Genomic DNA, 15,064 nt, shown 5'->3' with positions numbered 1-15,064 from the left:
AGAAATTGAAACCAAGGCATTTAACATCTTATCCGTTCTAATTAAATAATAAATGGACGCTAAGGGTATGTATACCAGTGATGCAGAAGACCATGGGTGGACAGGAACCCCCAAGGAGGCTACCGTTCCCCTCCACGTGCTCTGTTATTACACAACAGGAATCTGTATATATTTTTTCTTTTTTTGTGTTTTTTTAAATAACAAAAGAATATTAATGCCCCATATTGACTATACGTTTTATGTGCAACTGAGGGTAAGCTCTAAAAAGTTCGTTAGTCCTTGAACCCTTTTAAAACAAGCGAACGATACCAGAAACTACATGGCATAGTTAAAACTTCCATCTGTTAAAATATCAAAATCAGAGTTATTGACTAGATATGGCTTTTCATCCAGAGGAACAGGAACGTGTTTCTAAGCACTGGGGATCAGAGAGGGAAGAATCCTTCCAACTGCTCAGGTCTCGCCAAATCCATGTCACATTGCTTTCCCGGCTCCAAACCCTTAACGTGATTTTAAACTTGAGAAACTGCTGAACAAGTAAGAATCAACCACCACATGTTAAAAATCGGATTTCTTGGGTCCTTGGTGGGTGTAGAACAGCATGGGGAAACTTAAGGCAAAGCTCTCCTGGTAAGACGTCCTTCGTCACTTCCTGTGAAAGTAGAGGGGCTTGGCATTCCCGGACTCCACCTTTGGCAGCTGGTCGCTGATGATCTCCACCAGCATCGCAGGGAACTCCACTTTCAGGGCCTGGGACTCTCGGAAGGTGTAGAAGCAGAATTCCAGCAAGTCGCTCACCAGCTGCAACACAGAGGACATGACATTGGGGCCTGTTTTCCATCCCCGCACCCCGCTGTGTCCTAACTCTGGCCTAAGCGCGGCCTTCAGAGATCCGACCAGGGACGCGTGTCTGTGACGCTGCCTGACTTGGCTAAGTCGTCTGTTTTGGGGGAGGAAGGGTGCTCACATCACTTGTCACGGAAGGTGCCTTTCATGCACAACGGATCCGGCTAAGAGCTGAGTAACTATCGAATACTGACTCTACTGGTGGCCTCGGGGTCAGGTAGAGTTCAGAGTGGCTGGGACGCTGAATTGCACCAAATTCTCATTCATAAATGTGTGGATTCGGTGGGGCAGGCATGCGCCTGTATCTCTGGGCGCCGGATCAGAGCCTGCACGGCAGAGGCCCAGGACAGTGAGGGGCAGGGCCACAAAACCTTTGCTGGCATGGGTCCTGCTCCCTCTGGTCCTGGGTGGGCCCCGCCCCCTTCTTCCCTCCTCCAGCTTCTCACCCTGAGCTGTGGGCAGGGTTGAGACTTTTTCAGTACCCACCCCGAGCTCTGTTAAGGTATAACTGATGTGTAACATTGTGTAAGATTAAGGTGTCCAATGGGTTGATTTGATACTTATATATTGCAAGATGATTAATACCTTCATCGTGTCACATAACTCCCATTTCCTTTTCTGTGGCGAGGACATTTAAGGTCTACTCACTTAGCAACTTTCAAGTACATAATACAGTATTAACTAAAATTACCACGCTCTACATTCCATCCCCAGAACTTATTTGCTCAGCCCGGGAAGTTTGGGTCCTTTGACCAGCATCTCCTCATTTCCCCCATCCCCTGGTTACCACCATTCTACTCTCTGTGAGTTTGGGCTTTTTTAGATTTCCTGTATGAGTGATATTGTACAGTATTATAATCTTTCCCTGACTTCACTTAGCATATTGCCCTCAAGTTCCATCTATATTATCGCCAACAGCAGGACTTCCATCTTTCTCATGGCTGAACAACATTCCAGTGTGTGTGTGTGTGTTTCTTATCCATTCTCAACCATTTTCTATTTTAGCCTGATGTTGAGAAAGAGTGCAAGCAGCAAGGACAATCTCTCCGTCTACTTGCCTGTCCAGCTATTTCCCCTACCTGATTGGCCCAAGGACTTTTTCCATCCTCCTGGACCTGAACCACTTCCATTTCTGTAAGTTAACAAAACAACCATCCACAAATGCAGTATATCATTAATTTGAAAAATAAGTTTTGGTCATTTCCCACTGTATTAAAGCAGACAATATTACATGCCATAAGAATCACTCTCATCTTAATAAAATGATTCTGGTGAAAATACAGATGTAACTTTTCCTCAGAGTTTTTTCTTTTTTTTAAACTTAATTAGCAACCCTAAGGACAGTAAATAACTGCACAGTAAAGGCCTTTAACACAAATCAGAAATCAAAAAAATGTCATCAGGAAGAATAGCCGGTGTTCTGTTTGTGCCTGTATGTGCCCTCAGTCTTTTTTTTTTTTTTTAAGATTTTATTTATTTATTCATGAGAGAGAGAGAGGCAGAGGGAGAAGCAGACTTCCCGCAGAGCGGGGAGCCCGATGCGGGACTCGATCCCAGGACTCCGGGATCATGACCTGAGCTGAAGGCAGACACTTAACCATCTGAGCCACCCAGGTGCCCTGTGCCCTCAGTCTTAAGAGGGGCATTTCCCTAAGTAGGTTCCAAGGACTGAGAACTTTGATAAGTGTTCTTCATGCACAGAACACTGGGGCCAAACAAGCTGGAAAACAGCACAAGCCACTGTCCACTCTGGGCATGTTCACCTCAGCACCTGCCTTGTGAAGGCTGAGTCTCAGTTTCTACATCTGTAAAACGGGGTATATCTGCCTCACAGGGTTGTTTAAGAGGACTGAATGAGTGAACTGGGACAGAAGATGTCAGTTCTTAAGATGTTGAGAGGTACTGCTGGTAAAACCCCCGATTCTGTCCTCCCGAGGGGTCCCAAACTCCTTCAAACATACAACATCATTTTTCTCTATGGGACACAGTTTGCAAAATCTGCTCTGGGTCGTCTTTGTGTAATTTGGTGTCCTTGGGTCCCCCTTCTATAAATCGAGGGACAGGAGAATTTTGTGTTTCACCTTTTCAGGAGAGAGATTCTTAGAATTGAGATAAAAAAAAAATTAAGAAATTAGCTAAGGGGGTGGGCTAGTGGTCATGAAAGCTAAAACCCATGCTGGGACCCAGTCTCCGGATGTGGTGCCACGAATGAGTTGGTAGTTTCGACTGCAGGGCACACCTTTCAGTGGGCGACGGTAGAGCTCTGTGCACCAGCTGCAGGCACACAGAACCAAGTTTAAGTTCACCCTGATCTCTCCTCCTCCCTGTCCCCAACGGCCCTCTGTGTGGGGTTCCTGCAGGGCTGTAGAAGAGGATGGTTTTTCCTTTTAAAAAATGTTAACCTCCATATAAAATTGTACCAAAAAAAAAAAAAAAAAAACCAAGAAAAAAAGTAAACAAAGAAAGTGGAAAACCTATACTCTGAAAACTATAAAACGCCGATGAAAAAAATGTAGACAACACAAACAAATGGGAAGGTATTTCATGCTCATGGATTGGAAGAATAAATATTGTTAAAATGTCTATACTACCCAAAGCGATCTACAGATTTAATGCAATCCCTATCAAAATACCAAAAGCATTTTTCACAGAAGTATAATAATCCTAAAATCTGTATGGAACCACAAAAGACCCCAAGTAGCCAAAGCAATCTTGAAAAAGAACAAAGCTGGAGGCATCACAACTCTGAATCTCAAGATATAGTACAGAGCTACAATAATCAAAACAGTATGCTACTGGCACAAAAACAGACACATAGCTCAATGGAATAAAGAGCCCAGAATTAACCATGTTTACGTGGTCAATTAACCTGTAAAAAGGAGGCAAGAATATACAACAGGGAACCACAGTCTGTTCAATAAGTGGTGCTGGGAAAACTGGATCACCTTCTTATGCTATACATAAAAATGAACTCAAAATGGATTTAAGACCTAAATGTAGGACCTGAAAATATAAAACTCCTAGAAGACGTAGGCAATAATCTCTTTGACACTAGCCTTCACAACATTTTTCTGAATATGTCTCCTGCGGCAAGGGAAACAAAAAGCAAAAATAAACTATTGGGCTACATCAAAACAAAAAGGTTTTTTTTTTGCACAGAGAAGGAAACTATCCACCAAAAGACAACCTATTGAATATTTGCAAATGATAGACTGGATAATGGGTTAATATCCAAAATATATAAAGAACTCCTACAACAACCCCCAAAACCAAATAACCCAATTTAAAAAGGGGCACAAGACCTGAATAAACATTTCTTCAAAGAAGACATCCAGATGGCCAAGAGACACATGAAAGGATGCTCAACATCACTAATCATCAGGGAAATGCAAATCAAAACCACAGTGAGGTATCACCACCTTACACCTATCAGAATGGGTAGAATCTAAAAGACAAGAAACAGTAAGTGTTGGCAAAGATGTGGAGAAAAAGGAACCTTCTTGCACTGTTGGTGGGAATGCAAACTGGTGCAGCCACTGGGGAAAACAGTGTGGAGGTTTGTCAAAAAAAATTTAAAAATAGAAATGCCATATGATCCAGTAATTCCATTACTGGGTATTTACCTCCCCCAAATGAAAACACTAATTTGAAAAGATATATGCACTCCTATGTTTATTGCAGCATTATTTACAATAGCCAAGATAATGGAAGCCGCCCAAGTGTCCACACACACGCAATGGATTATCCGTAAAGAAAGGATAAGCCGTAAGAAAAGGATATGTGTATACACACACACAAAATGGAATATTAGCCATAAAAAAGGATTCAAATCTGGCCCTTTGCAACAACATGGATGGAACTAGAGAGTATTATGCTAAGTGAAATAATCCAGTCAGAGAGAGACAAATACCATATGACTTCACTCCTATGTGGAATCTATAAGACAAAACAAATGAATAAACAAAGAGCAGAAATAGAACCATAAATACAGAGAACTAGTGGTTGCCAGAGGGGAGGTGGGTGGAGAGGGGCAAAATGAAGAGGGGTGGGATGCAGGCTTCCAGCTATGGAATGAAGTCACGGGGATGAAAGGTGCCGCACGGAGAATACAGCCCATATAGCACTGTATGGTGACAGACAGTGCCTGTGCAGACTTGTCCAGTCACCATGCTGCACACCCGAAACTAATGTTAACATTGTGTGTCAACTATACGTCAATAAAATTTTAACCTGAGGGGAGACATCTCGGTTTCTGGGCAAGATCAACCCCTACTAGGCCAACGCTGCTTGACTGCCACATCTTGTACTTCTCTGGGGTTGGCCCTAGTTCATGTCCAGAGATGAAGGCTCCCTGTCGTTGGGCCGCAGGGTGCTGAGGGGAGGGCGGAGGTCCTTATCCACAACCCCTCCTCCATGTCCGTCCATCCATCCAATTCCGGAGCACCTGCTCTGGGCCAGAAGCTGGGAAACCGTGACGAACACAACAAAGCCTTGTTCTCGGGTATCTACGTTCTGCTCTACCGAGGGGAAACCACGAACGCAGTCAGGTGCCGCCAGCACAAGAAGGGACAGAGGAGGTGCTATTTTCAGAAGGGTGGTCAGAGCGACAAGGCAGCTCCGGCTTACGAGCTGAAGGAGACGGAGCGGAGCTGTCCAGCCGCTGGGGCGTGTGTGGGCTCGGAGGGTTCAGGGCGGCACGCAGCTCGGGGAGTGGCCCCTGTCAGCTGACCAGCTGACATCCGAAACGAGTTACCTGGCAGGGCCACTAGAGGTTTATGTTTGTAAACGTGCCAGTTCCTGCACGTGAGGAGAGGTAAGGAGCAGAGTAAATCAGGTCGTGAGCCTGAGGCGGCACACAGGAGCACTACGGGAGTCTGTCTGTGGGGATGGGTCCCAGGCCTGCTCATGGCCTCTGCACCGACCTCTAACCCCTCCATGAGCATCACCTAGGAGATGCTGGGGAGAGAGACCAGAGCCAAGGGCTCAGCTGTTTTCCCCGACAGGTTGGCTGAGGACAGGTGTGCCAGACTCTACTCATTAACCATGCATATTAACCTGGAGCTGGCGTTTCACACCCACCTCTGTTCCATGTTCCACAGACTGAGAAAGAAGTTCCTTTCCGGTCATGAGCAGACACCCAGGCTTCTGTTTACAGTAAATGCCTTGGCCGGCTGCAGAGGGACGAGGGCTTTCCTGGGGCATGTGTGGTAGGCCCGGCAGCCTGGGACTGGACATTTGACCCTGAGAACACCTGGGGGTTGGGGGCTCCATCACCACCAACCACTCTCAGGAAAGGGCTCACCCCTTTTGAGGTGGTCAAGATGCCAACAGGCTGGGAGGCCAAGGGGCCTCAGCAGCTACCAGAAAGTGCTGACTGCTTCAGGTGTCTGGCTGGCCCTCCCTTCCCTGGGACAAGGCTGAAAACCTCTGCAGGCCTCAGCCCTGTGGCTGGTGAGGTGCAGGATGATTTGGGAGAATCAAAGCCAGGTGCCACTGGGCACGGAGAATAGGGGCCACTCGGGTCCAGGCTGCAGGTTCTGCCTGCCGAGAGCCCATCCACTGCCCTCACCAGCCTTGGCTTGCTGCAGCCAGTGGGTCAGGGCCTTCAGGACCTTAGCACATGGCTGAGGTGGGCTGCTGCCACACGGCACCAGAAGGGCACGAGGAAGTGGGGACCGCGCTCTGGCAGCTGAGCAAGAGTCACACTGAACAACGAGGTGGGCAGGGATGTTGAGCTGTCAGAGAATGGACACTGGTTCACGAGCCAAACTGCTGTGTCACAGTGAAGCATCTAGTGGTCACACTGCTCACATGCGCAGGCATCTCCTAGGTGTCACCTGGGTGCAATGCAGGGGTGCGTACTGAGGAAGACGCCAGGCAGGGCCCCTGCCTGAGCCTGGAGGAGCCAGGAAACAAGGGTACAAACAAGTACCATGCCTGGGCCCTCCCCAGACACTGTCCACTGTCCCAGGTAGAGCGTGTTGGTGGGGGTGGGGCAGGCGACAGTCGTCCCCTGGAAGGGGGCACTGGGTGGTGGCTGTGCATCACTAAATGAACAGTTTCCAGTCTGAATCCCAAACCACTATTCCCACTATGAAGCCAGAGAGCACTAGGGAAGAGCTCAGTTCATCACGGCCTGCTAGCGTTCTGGTGCACCATATCGGGGGGGCGAGACGTTCGCCAAAGCCGCCTTTAAAATGAAATTACTTCAGGACAGCTCTGCCTGGATGGATCGCCTTCAGAGATAATTCAGCAGTTCCCCTGGCTATCACCTGGCATGGAATGATTTCTCAGGAGTGTCACACTCTCTTTTCCAATAAGGTGAGTACTGGCTGCTTCTGCTTGTTTCCTGGGCCCCCCACTCCCTACAGTCACCCCTAGCTCCAGCCTACCTGGAGCCCCAGCCTGAAGGAACCTTCCTCTGCTCCCAACTCACAGATGCCACCTTTTGTCTAAGTTGATAATTAGCCATGGAGCCAGGGGGCACCACGTTCTTTTTTCCCGGTAGTTTGCATCTCTTCTTGTTGTAACTTTTCAATTTGCAGGTCCCTAAGCAGCCTGCAAGTTCCTTGGGGGCAGGAACCACCTACTTACTCAGCCCCACAGTGTCCAGGAGAGGCCCCCTTCCCATTACTTCTGTGCAGCCCTGCTGAGGGCTACAGGGACCAGAGCTCCTGTTGCGGGGGGCCTTGCTCCTGTGTTTCTCTGACTTCTTCCAAACTCTTAAGTGCTCAGAATTAACTTATTTCAACAGTATTTCCTTAGGACAATGTGTTGCTTGTTTTAATCAATGAACCAAAACAAAAACTGGGCAATTTAGATGGGCATCTTCATTTTAGTGGTACTAAGTAGATACTGCAGAACTTGATACATAAAGCTAACCTCTTTCATCAGTACTCAAAGCTATCCCCTTTCATCTTCCCCTGTGATTCTGGGCAACTCATGCATGCTGGGTTTTACAACGTGACTTCATACGTATGCCACGCCACAGGTGCCATGAGCCGCAATCATTAGGGTTAGGACAGGTGTGGGGAGGGGAGTCACAGCTAGAGATAGGAGCTCTACTACCCTGTTGGCCCATCAACATGAATTCGTTAACTGCAATCAGACAAAAGGCCAGGCGCCTTAATATTGATCCCCACCAGCCATTCCTGGTAAATACCAGGCTAGAGGGAGAGAGGCAAGAAGCTGCATTGTAATCCGAAATGAGTCTCACAATATTAGGAATCAGAGAAAGTCCTATGCACAGACTTTTCATTCTGTACAAAATCTATCTGTTGGGATCACAGAAGTTTAGCTAGATGCCCGGCATGATTTATCCTGCCTGAAGGACCACAGCGATCAGGGCGGTAGAGGAGCTTGGCGAGATCTCAGTGCAACTGATGGTACTTCACTTGCACCGAACATGAAGCCGTCAGGCTCCGTGAGTGCCCTTCCCGCACCGAGTCACCGCCAGCCGCATGGCCGCTCCTACCACGAGCAACGAATGGCCTCTCGGGGCACCATGCAGGGAGCATCTGGCACCACTGTCACTAGGTGGTGACGGGAACACCTGAACAACAGCCTCTCTGAAAGAGGGTCCCACATATTTTCAACAGCATGTTCATTTCTTGTAAGTTATCTGCTGACTCCAGAACTCTCCCCCAGTTAGGATCAAGCTTTTAGCCTGCAACGAGCACGGGGGGTTAAAGGTTTATTTTCAAAGATCAGAATTTTAGCCAGCTGTGTTAACAGGGTTACCTGCAAAAGATACACAGCTTCAACTCTAAGTACTATGACACTAAGAGAAATGGCCAGCAACCATTTACTCTAGGTATTCCTGCAACAGCTTTGTGAATACTAAAAAATGCTGCTCAGGGATTGTATAAGCAGTCTGGCCGCCTTTCCAAACCCCGAGCTCCACCCAGCGCAAATCACTGTGGACGACGGCTGCACGTGCCAAGGTGGGCCACGCCGGGCTGTTTCTCCGGCTGGTGAGGCCTCAGCAAAACACGATGGGAACATGGTACGAGAGTAACAGAAGCAACCCAAATTTAGTAGCATTAGCTTCTGTGCCCAGAAGACAATATAAAATTTAACAATGCAGTTATACTACTATTTACTTGTGGATTCCCTTTGAAAACCCAAGCCCCACAATGCCACTACCCTGCTGAGTGCTCTTGGTGGGCCTGCCTACAGGCTGCATTTGGGAACAGTCCTGAAGGCCTCCTAGATGTGCCTGAGAGAGAGAGGATCAGGAAGATACCATCAGGGACTGACGTTAGCACACAGCGGTGGAAGGCATTCCTCCTTTCTGTTCCTCTTTTTCAATGAAGAATTAGTAGTCTATCCATGAACAAAAGTGCCTCTGTGGGAGCTGCAGGATCTGGCACCATATGCCAAGGAACCCAGGAGGAGTCTGGCTCACCTGTGCAACTGTTTATGGGCACGGGCTGTAGAGCCAGTGGGGCAGTCAGCCTGCCCCAACCTCTTGCCATAATCAGGAAAAAAAACTCAAGAGTGCTGACCTGGGCTGATACCCACAGACAATAGAGAAACTGCCAAAGCTTAGCCCTTACAAAGAGAGATTCTAGCATGCCAATGGAGCAATAAACAAGTCTGGACACAGCAGAGATGGTAAAAAGAACTTTAGCAATGCTGTCCTCACCCCCACCAAGGCAACACCGCACTGGACTGAACTAGCAGGTGGCAGTGATCTCTCTCATGGAGGAAAAGAAGAGCAGTGAGTGAGTGTCCAGCTACCCCAGTGGTGTGGAACGCTGCTGGAGAAACCCGTTTCTATCCAGCAGCACCTAGAGTACTTACTTAGGCAGGATCTCCATGACTGGGAGGAAAGAGGAGATAAGAATACCAAACGACATTAAAGGGACTCAGGGCCTGCTGACTGTACTCAGCAGGAAGTCCAATCATAAGCCCCTGGGAGTACTACACCTGAGGATCTCCCTATAGGGCCTATGGGCAACTCTAATGCCCCAAAGGCTGAATCTATACCTCCCTCCACTCTGTGGGTGGCTACCTGTGCACACTCCCGAGTGTGGTGGCAAGACCAAGCTCCTTAGGGAGTGTGCTCAAAAAACAGGCCAGAGTCTGTGGACAAGGGAGAAACTACAATCTTAAGCTACAGCACCGTCTTCTGGAAAATCAAAGAAAGGTTTCCAACAGCCAGCCTGGTGAGCTTTAAGAACCAAAGATGTAAAAGCTTAAGAATTTTGCCACAAGAGGGAGCAAGAAGAGTGGAACAGGTGTACTCATACAAAGGCAGAGAAAACCCTAGATGGAAATAGCACTAATGAACCAAATACCCAACCTGAAGGCAACAATCAAAGATTAAGGAGGTGGCTGCTACTTCAAGTGTGAAAGCAGCAATGAAAAACTACAAAGAACATGAAAAATCAAGGAAATATGTCAATACCAAAAAATAATAATTCTTCAATAACAGAGCTCAAAGGCAAGGGGTTTTGGATAAAGAATTCAAAATCGGTGTTGAAACTTAATGAGCTACCAGAAAACCCTAAAGACAGTTGAAATCTCTCTCTCTCTCTCTCTCTCTCACACACACACACACACACACACACACACAAATGTTCAAGATGAGATATTACCAAAGAGACAGAAATCATAAAAAGGAACCAAGCAGAAATTCTGGAGCAGAAACTCAATAAATGAAATGAAAAACATAACACAGTACAGCAAATGGAAGATTGAATAAGTGAGTTAGAAGACAGAGTTTTGAAATAACCAAGTTGGAGGAGAACAAAGACAAAAGAATGAAAAACTGTGAAGAAAGCCTACATGAGCTAATCTATGGGATTTCATCAAAAGAACATATATTAGAATAATCTGGATTCCAAAAAGAAAAAAGAGGAGAAGGGGACAGAAACCTTATTAAAGAAATAATAGTGGAGAAGTTCCTAAGCATGCAGAGAGAATTAGACATTTAAGTTCACAGAACTATAGAAGATCACCCTATTATCTCAATGCAAAAAGACCTTCTCCAAGACACATTATAATGAAACTATAAAAAAATAAAGAATTCCAAAAGCAACCAGGGGAAAAATATTGTAACCTACAAAGGAACCATGATTAGGCTGTCAGCAGATTTCTCAACAGAAACACTACAGGCCAGGTGAGAGGGGAATGACATATTCCAAGCACTGAAAGAAGAAAATTGTCAGCCAATAGTACTATATCCAGCATAGTTATCCTCCAGATGTGAAGAAGAAATAAAGAAATGCTGAAAGTTCTTCATGCTAAAATAAACTGATACTAATCAGCAACATGAAAATACACAGAAGTATACAACACACTGGTAAAGGTAAATAGACTTTGGATGGTATGTTATAGTATAGTATAAATGTCAAAGAAAAAGAGTACTAAAAATAATTAGAGCCACTATAATTTAACTATAGCTACTATAATTTTATGTTATATAAATATACAACATAAAAAGAGATAAATAATGACATCAGAAATATACAAGGGGGGAGTAAAGGCCGAAGCATTTATAGACAATTGAAGTTAAGTTGCTGTCAGCTTAAAATGGCCTGTTTTATCTATGAGATGTCTTAAGTAAGCCTCATGGTAACCACAAAGCAAAAACCTAGCATAGATGCACAAAAGATAGAAAAGGGGGAAGCAGAGCATACCACCACAGAAAGTCATTAATTTACCAAGTTAGGCAGAAATAGGAGACTATGCAAATACAAAATAATCAGAAAACAGTAAGATGGCATTATAAGATCTTACATAGCAATAATGTAAATGGATTGAATTAACCAATCAGAAAGCATATTGGCTTGATGAATAAAAAATAACACAACTATATGCTGCCTACAAGAGACTCACTTCAGCTTTAAGAAGACACACGTGTGCAGAGTGAAGAGAGAGAAAAAGATATTCCATGCCAGTGAAAATCAAAAGAAAGTTAAGGGTAGCTATACTTACATTAGACAAAACAGACTTGAAGCCAAAATAGTAACAAGAGACAAAGGTCAAAATATAATGATAAAGGGGTTGATTCATCAAGAAGATATAACAATGATACATACATACACACCCAATATTGAAATACCCAAAATGAAAATAGGATATGGAAGAGATATCTGCACTCCCATGTTCACTGCAGCATATAAATATAACACCTAAATATATTAAGCAAATATTAATAGATCTGAAGGAAGAAATAGACAACAATACAATAATAGTAGGGGACGTCTAATACTCCAATTTCAGCAATAGGCAGATCATCCAGACAGAAAACCAACAAGTAAACATTGGGCTTGAGCCACACATTAGGCCAAATGGATCTAACAAAGATTTGTAGGACATTCCATCTAACAGAAGAATACACATTCTTCTCATGAGCACACGGAACATTCTTTAGGATAGGCCACATGATAGAACACAAGTAAAGTCTTTTGAATTTAAAATGACTGAAATCATACAAAGTATTCTCTTTGACTACAATGATATGAAACGAGAATAACAAGAGGAAAGCTAAAATATGTGAAAAGCTACAAATCCATGAAAATTAAGTAACATACTCTTGAACAACCAATGGGTCAAAGAAGAAATCAAAAGGGAATAAAATATTTCAAAACAAATGAAAATGAAACACAACGTACCAAAACCTATGGGATGCTGCCAAAGCAGTTCTGAGAGGGAAGTTTATAGTAATAAATGCATATATTAAAAGGATCTCAAACAACTTCACTTTATATTTTCTTTTTCTAGAAAAAGAAGAACTAAGCTCCAAGTCAGCAAAAGGAAATAAATAACAAAGATTAGAGTGGAAATAAGTGAAATAGAGACAAGAAAAATAATAGAAAAAAATCAGTGAAACTAAGCTGGTTTTTCAAAAAGATAAAATTGACAAGCCTATAGCTAGACTAAAAGGACAAAAAGAGGACTCAAATAAATAAAATCAGAAATGGAAGAGGTGACATTACAAGTGATACTACAGAAATAAAAAGGCTCAGAAGAAACTACTATGAACAAATTATATGCTAGCAAATTGGATAATCTGGAAGAAATGATAAATTCTTGGAAACCTACAACCTGCCAAGAATGAATGAGGAAGAAATAGAAAATATGAACAGACCAATAATACATAAAGTGATTTGATCAGTAATTAAAAAGCTCCAAACACTGAAAACTCCAGGACCATATGTCTTCACTGATGAATTCTGACAAACATTTAAAGAATTAATGTCAACATGTTTCAACCCTTCTCAAGCTCTTCCCAAACTGAAGAAGAAGGAACACTTCTAAACTCATTTTATGAGAGCAGCATTACCCTGATACCAAAGCCAGATAAGGACACTAGAAGAAAACTATAGACTAATATCCCTGATGCATACAGATTCAAAATTCTCAACAAAATAAAATCAAGCCAAATTCAGCAACGTATTAAAAGGATTTCACACCATGACCAAGTGGGATTTATTCCAGGAATGCAAGGATGGTTCAATATACATAAATCAATAAATATGATATACTACATTAATAGAAAAAAAATCATGACCATTTTAAAAAGCTGCAGAATAAACATCTGACAAAATACAACATACTTTCATAATTAAAAACCCTCAACAAATTGGTTATATAAGGAATATACCTCAACACAGTAAAGGCCACATATGACAAACCCACAGCTAACATACTCAATAGTGAAAAATTGAAAGCTTTTCCTCTAAGATGAGGAATAAGGCAAGAGTGCCCTCTTTTATTCAACACAGTGCTGAAAGTCCTGGCTATAGCAGTTAGGAAAGACAAAGAAATAAAAGGCATCCAAATCTGAGAGAAAGAAGTAAAATTGTTATTTGCAGATGATATGATCTTATATAGAGAAACCTAAACCGAATTAATGAATTCAGTAAAGTTGCAGGAGATAAATTCAACCTCTAGAAATTAGTTGTATTTCTACACACTAACAACAAAACATTTGAAAAAAATAAAACTATCCCATTCATGATAGCATTCAAACAATAAAATAATCAGGACTAAATTTAACCAAGGAAATTCTTTTAACCAAGAATTTCATTCTGTACAATGAAAACTATAAGACATTGATGAAAGTAACTGAAGAAGATACAAAGAAATGGGAAGATATCCTGGGTCCATGGATCAGAAGACTTAACATTATTAAAATGTCCTTACTACTCAAAGCCATTTCTAGATTCAACACAATTGCTCTCAAAGCCTTAACAGCACTTTAAACAGAAATTTTAAAAAAATCATAAAATTTGTATGAAACCATAAAAGACTCTGAATAGCAAAGCAATCATGAGAAAGAAGAAATCTGGACGCATTATATTTCCTTATTTCAAACTATACTACAGAGATACATAGTAATTTAAATTTGGCTGTTATTAAAACAGACACAGAGCAATGGAACAGGGAGCCCAGAAATAAACCCCAACATTAACAGTCACCCAATACTTGACAAGGGAACCAAGGACACTCAGTAGGAAAGGCTGGTCTCTATAATAAATGGTGCTGAGAAAACTGGGCCACTATCCTACACCATATACAAAAGTCAACTTGAAATGGACTGAAGACTTAAATATACAACCTGATACCATAAAACTCCTAGGAAAAAAACACAGGAAAGAAGTTCCCTGACATTAGTCTTGGCAATGGGATTTTAGATATGACACCAAAAGCACAAGCAACAAAAGCAAAATTCAACAAGTAGGACTACATAAAACTGAAAAGCTTCTGCATAGCGAAGGAAACAATCAAAAAAAGAGAAAAGGCAACTTACTGAATGGGAGAAAAATATTTACAAACCATATACCAGTGAAGGGGTTGCTATCCAAAAGATATAAAGAACTCATCCATCTCAATAACAAAAAAACAACCCGATTAAAACAAAACTAAAAACAAAAGCCACACACACACACACACACACACACATGAGCACAGGAACTAAACAGACATTTTCCAAAGAAGATATCCAAATGGTAAACAGGTATGTGAAAAGATGCTCAGCATCACTTAATATCAGGAAAATGCAAATCAAAACCACAATGAAATAACACCACACACCTGTTAGAATGGTTGTCATCAAGAAGTCAAGAGATAATAAGTGTTGGCGAGGATGTGGAGAAAAGGGAACACTTGTACCTACTGATGGGAATGCAAAGTTGTTCAGCCACTATGGTAAACAGTATGGAGGCTCCTCATAACGTTAAAAATGTAACTAACATATGATCCA

General features: G+C 43.1%; 1 protein-coding gene across 1 annotated transcript in view; it reads right to left on the bottom strand.

The window, feature by feature from the left end:
• Positions 1-511: 511 nt before the first annotated feature.
• Positions 512-15,064, bottom strand: part of NR3C2 (nuclear receptor subfamily 3 group C member 2) — a 330,651-nt gene continuing 316,098 nt past the window's right edge. The window contains 1 exon segment of the mRNA XM_021698802.2: positions 512-801. Coding sequence (XP_021554477.2) covers positions 646-801 — 156 coding nt within the window. The 3' untranslated portion in view covers positions 512-645.

Source organism: Neomonachus schauinslandi, chromosome 2 (assembly GCF_002201575.2).
Source record: "Neomonachus schauinslandi chromosome 2, ASM220157v2, whole genome shotgun sequence".
NCBI lineage: Eukaryota > Metazoa > Chordata > Mammalia > Carnivora > Phocidae > Neomonachus > Neomonachus schauinslandi.
The sequence above is the reverse complement of the archived record's forward strand: the minus strand, read 5'-3'. Positions and strand labels throughout refer to the sequence as shown.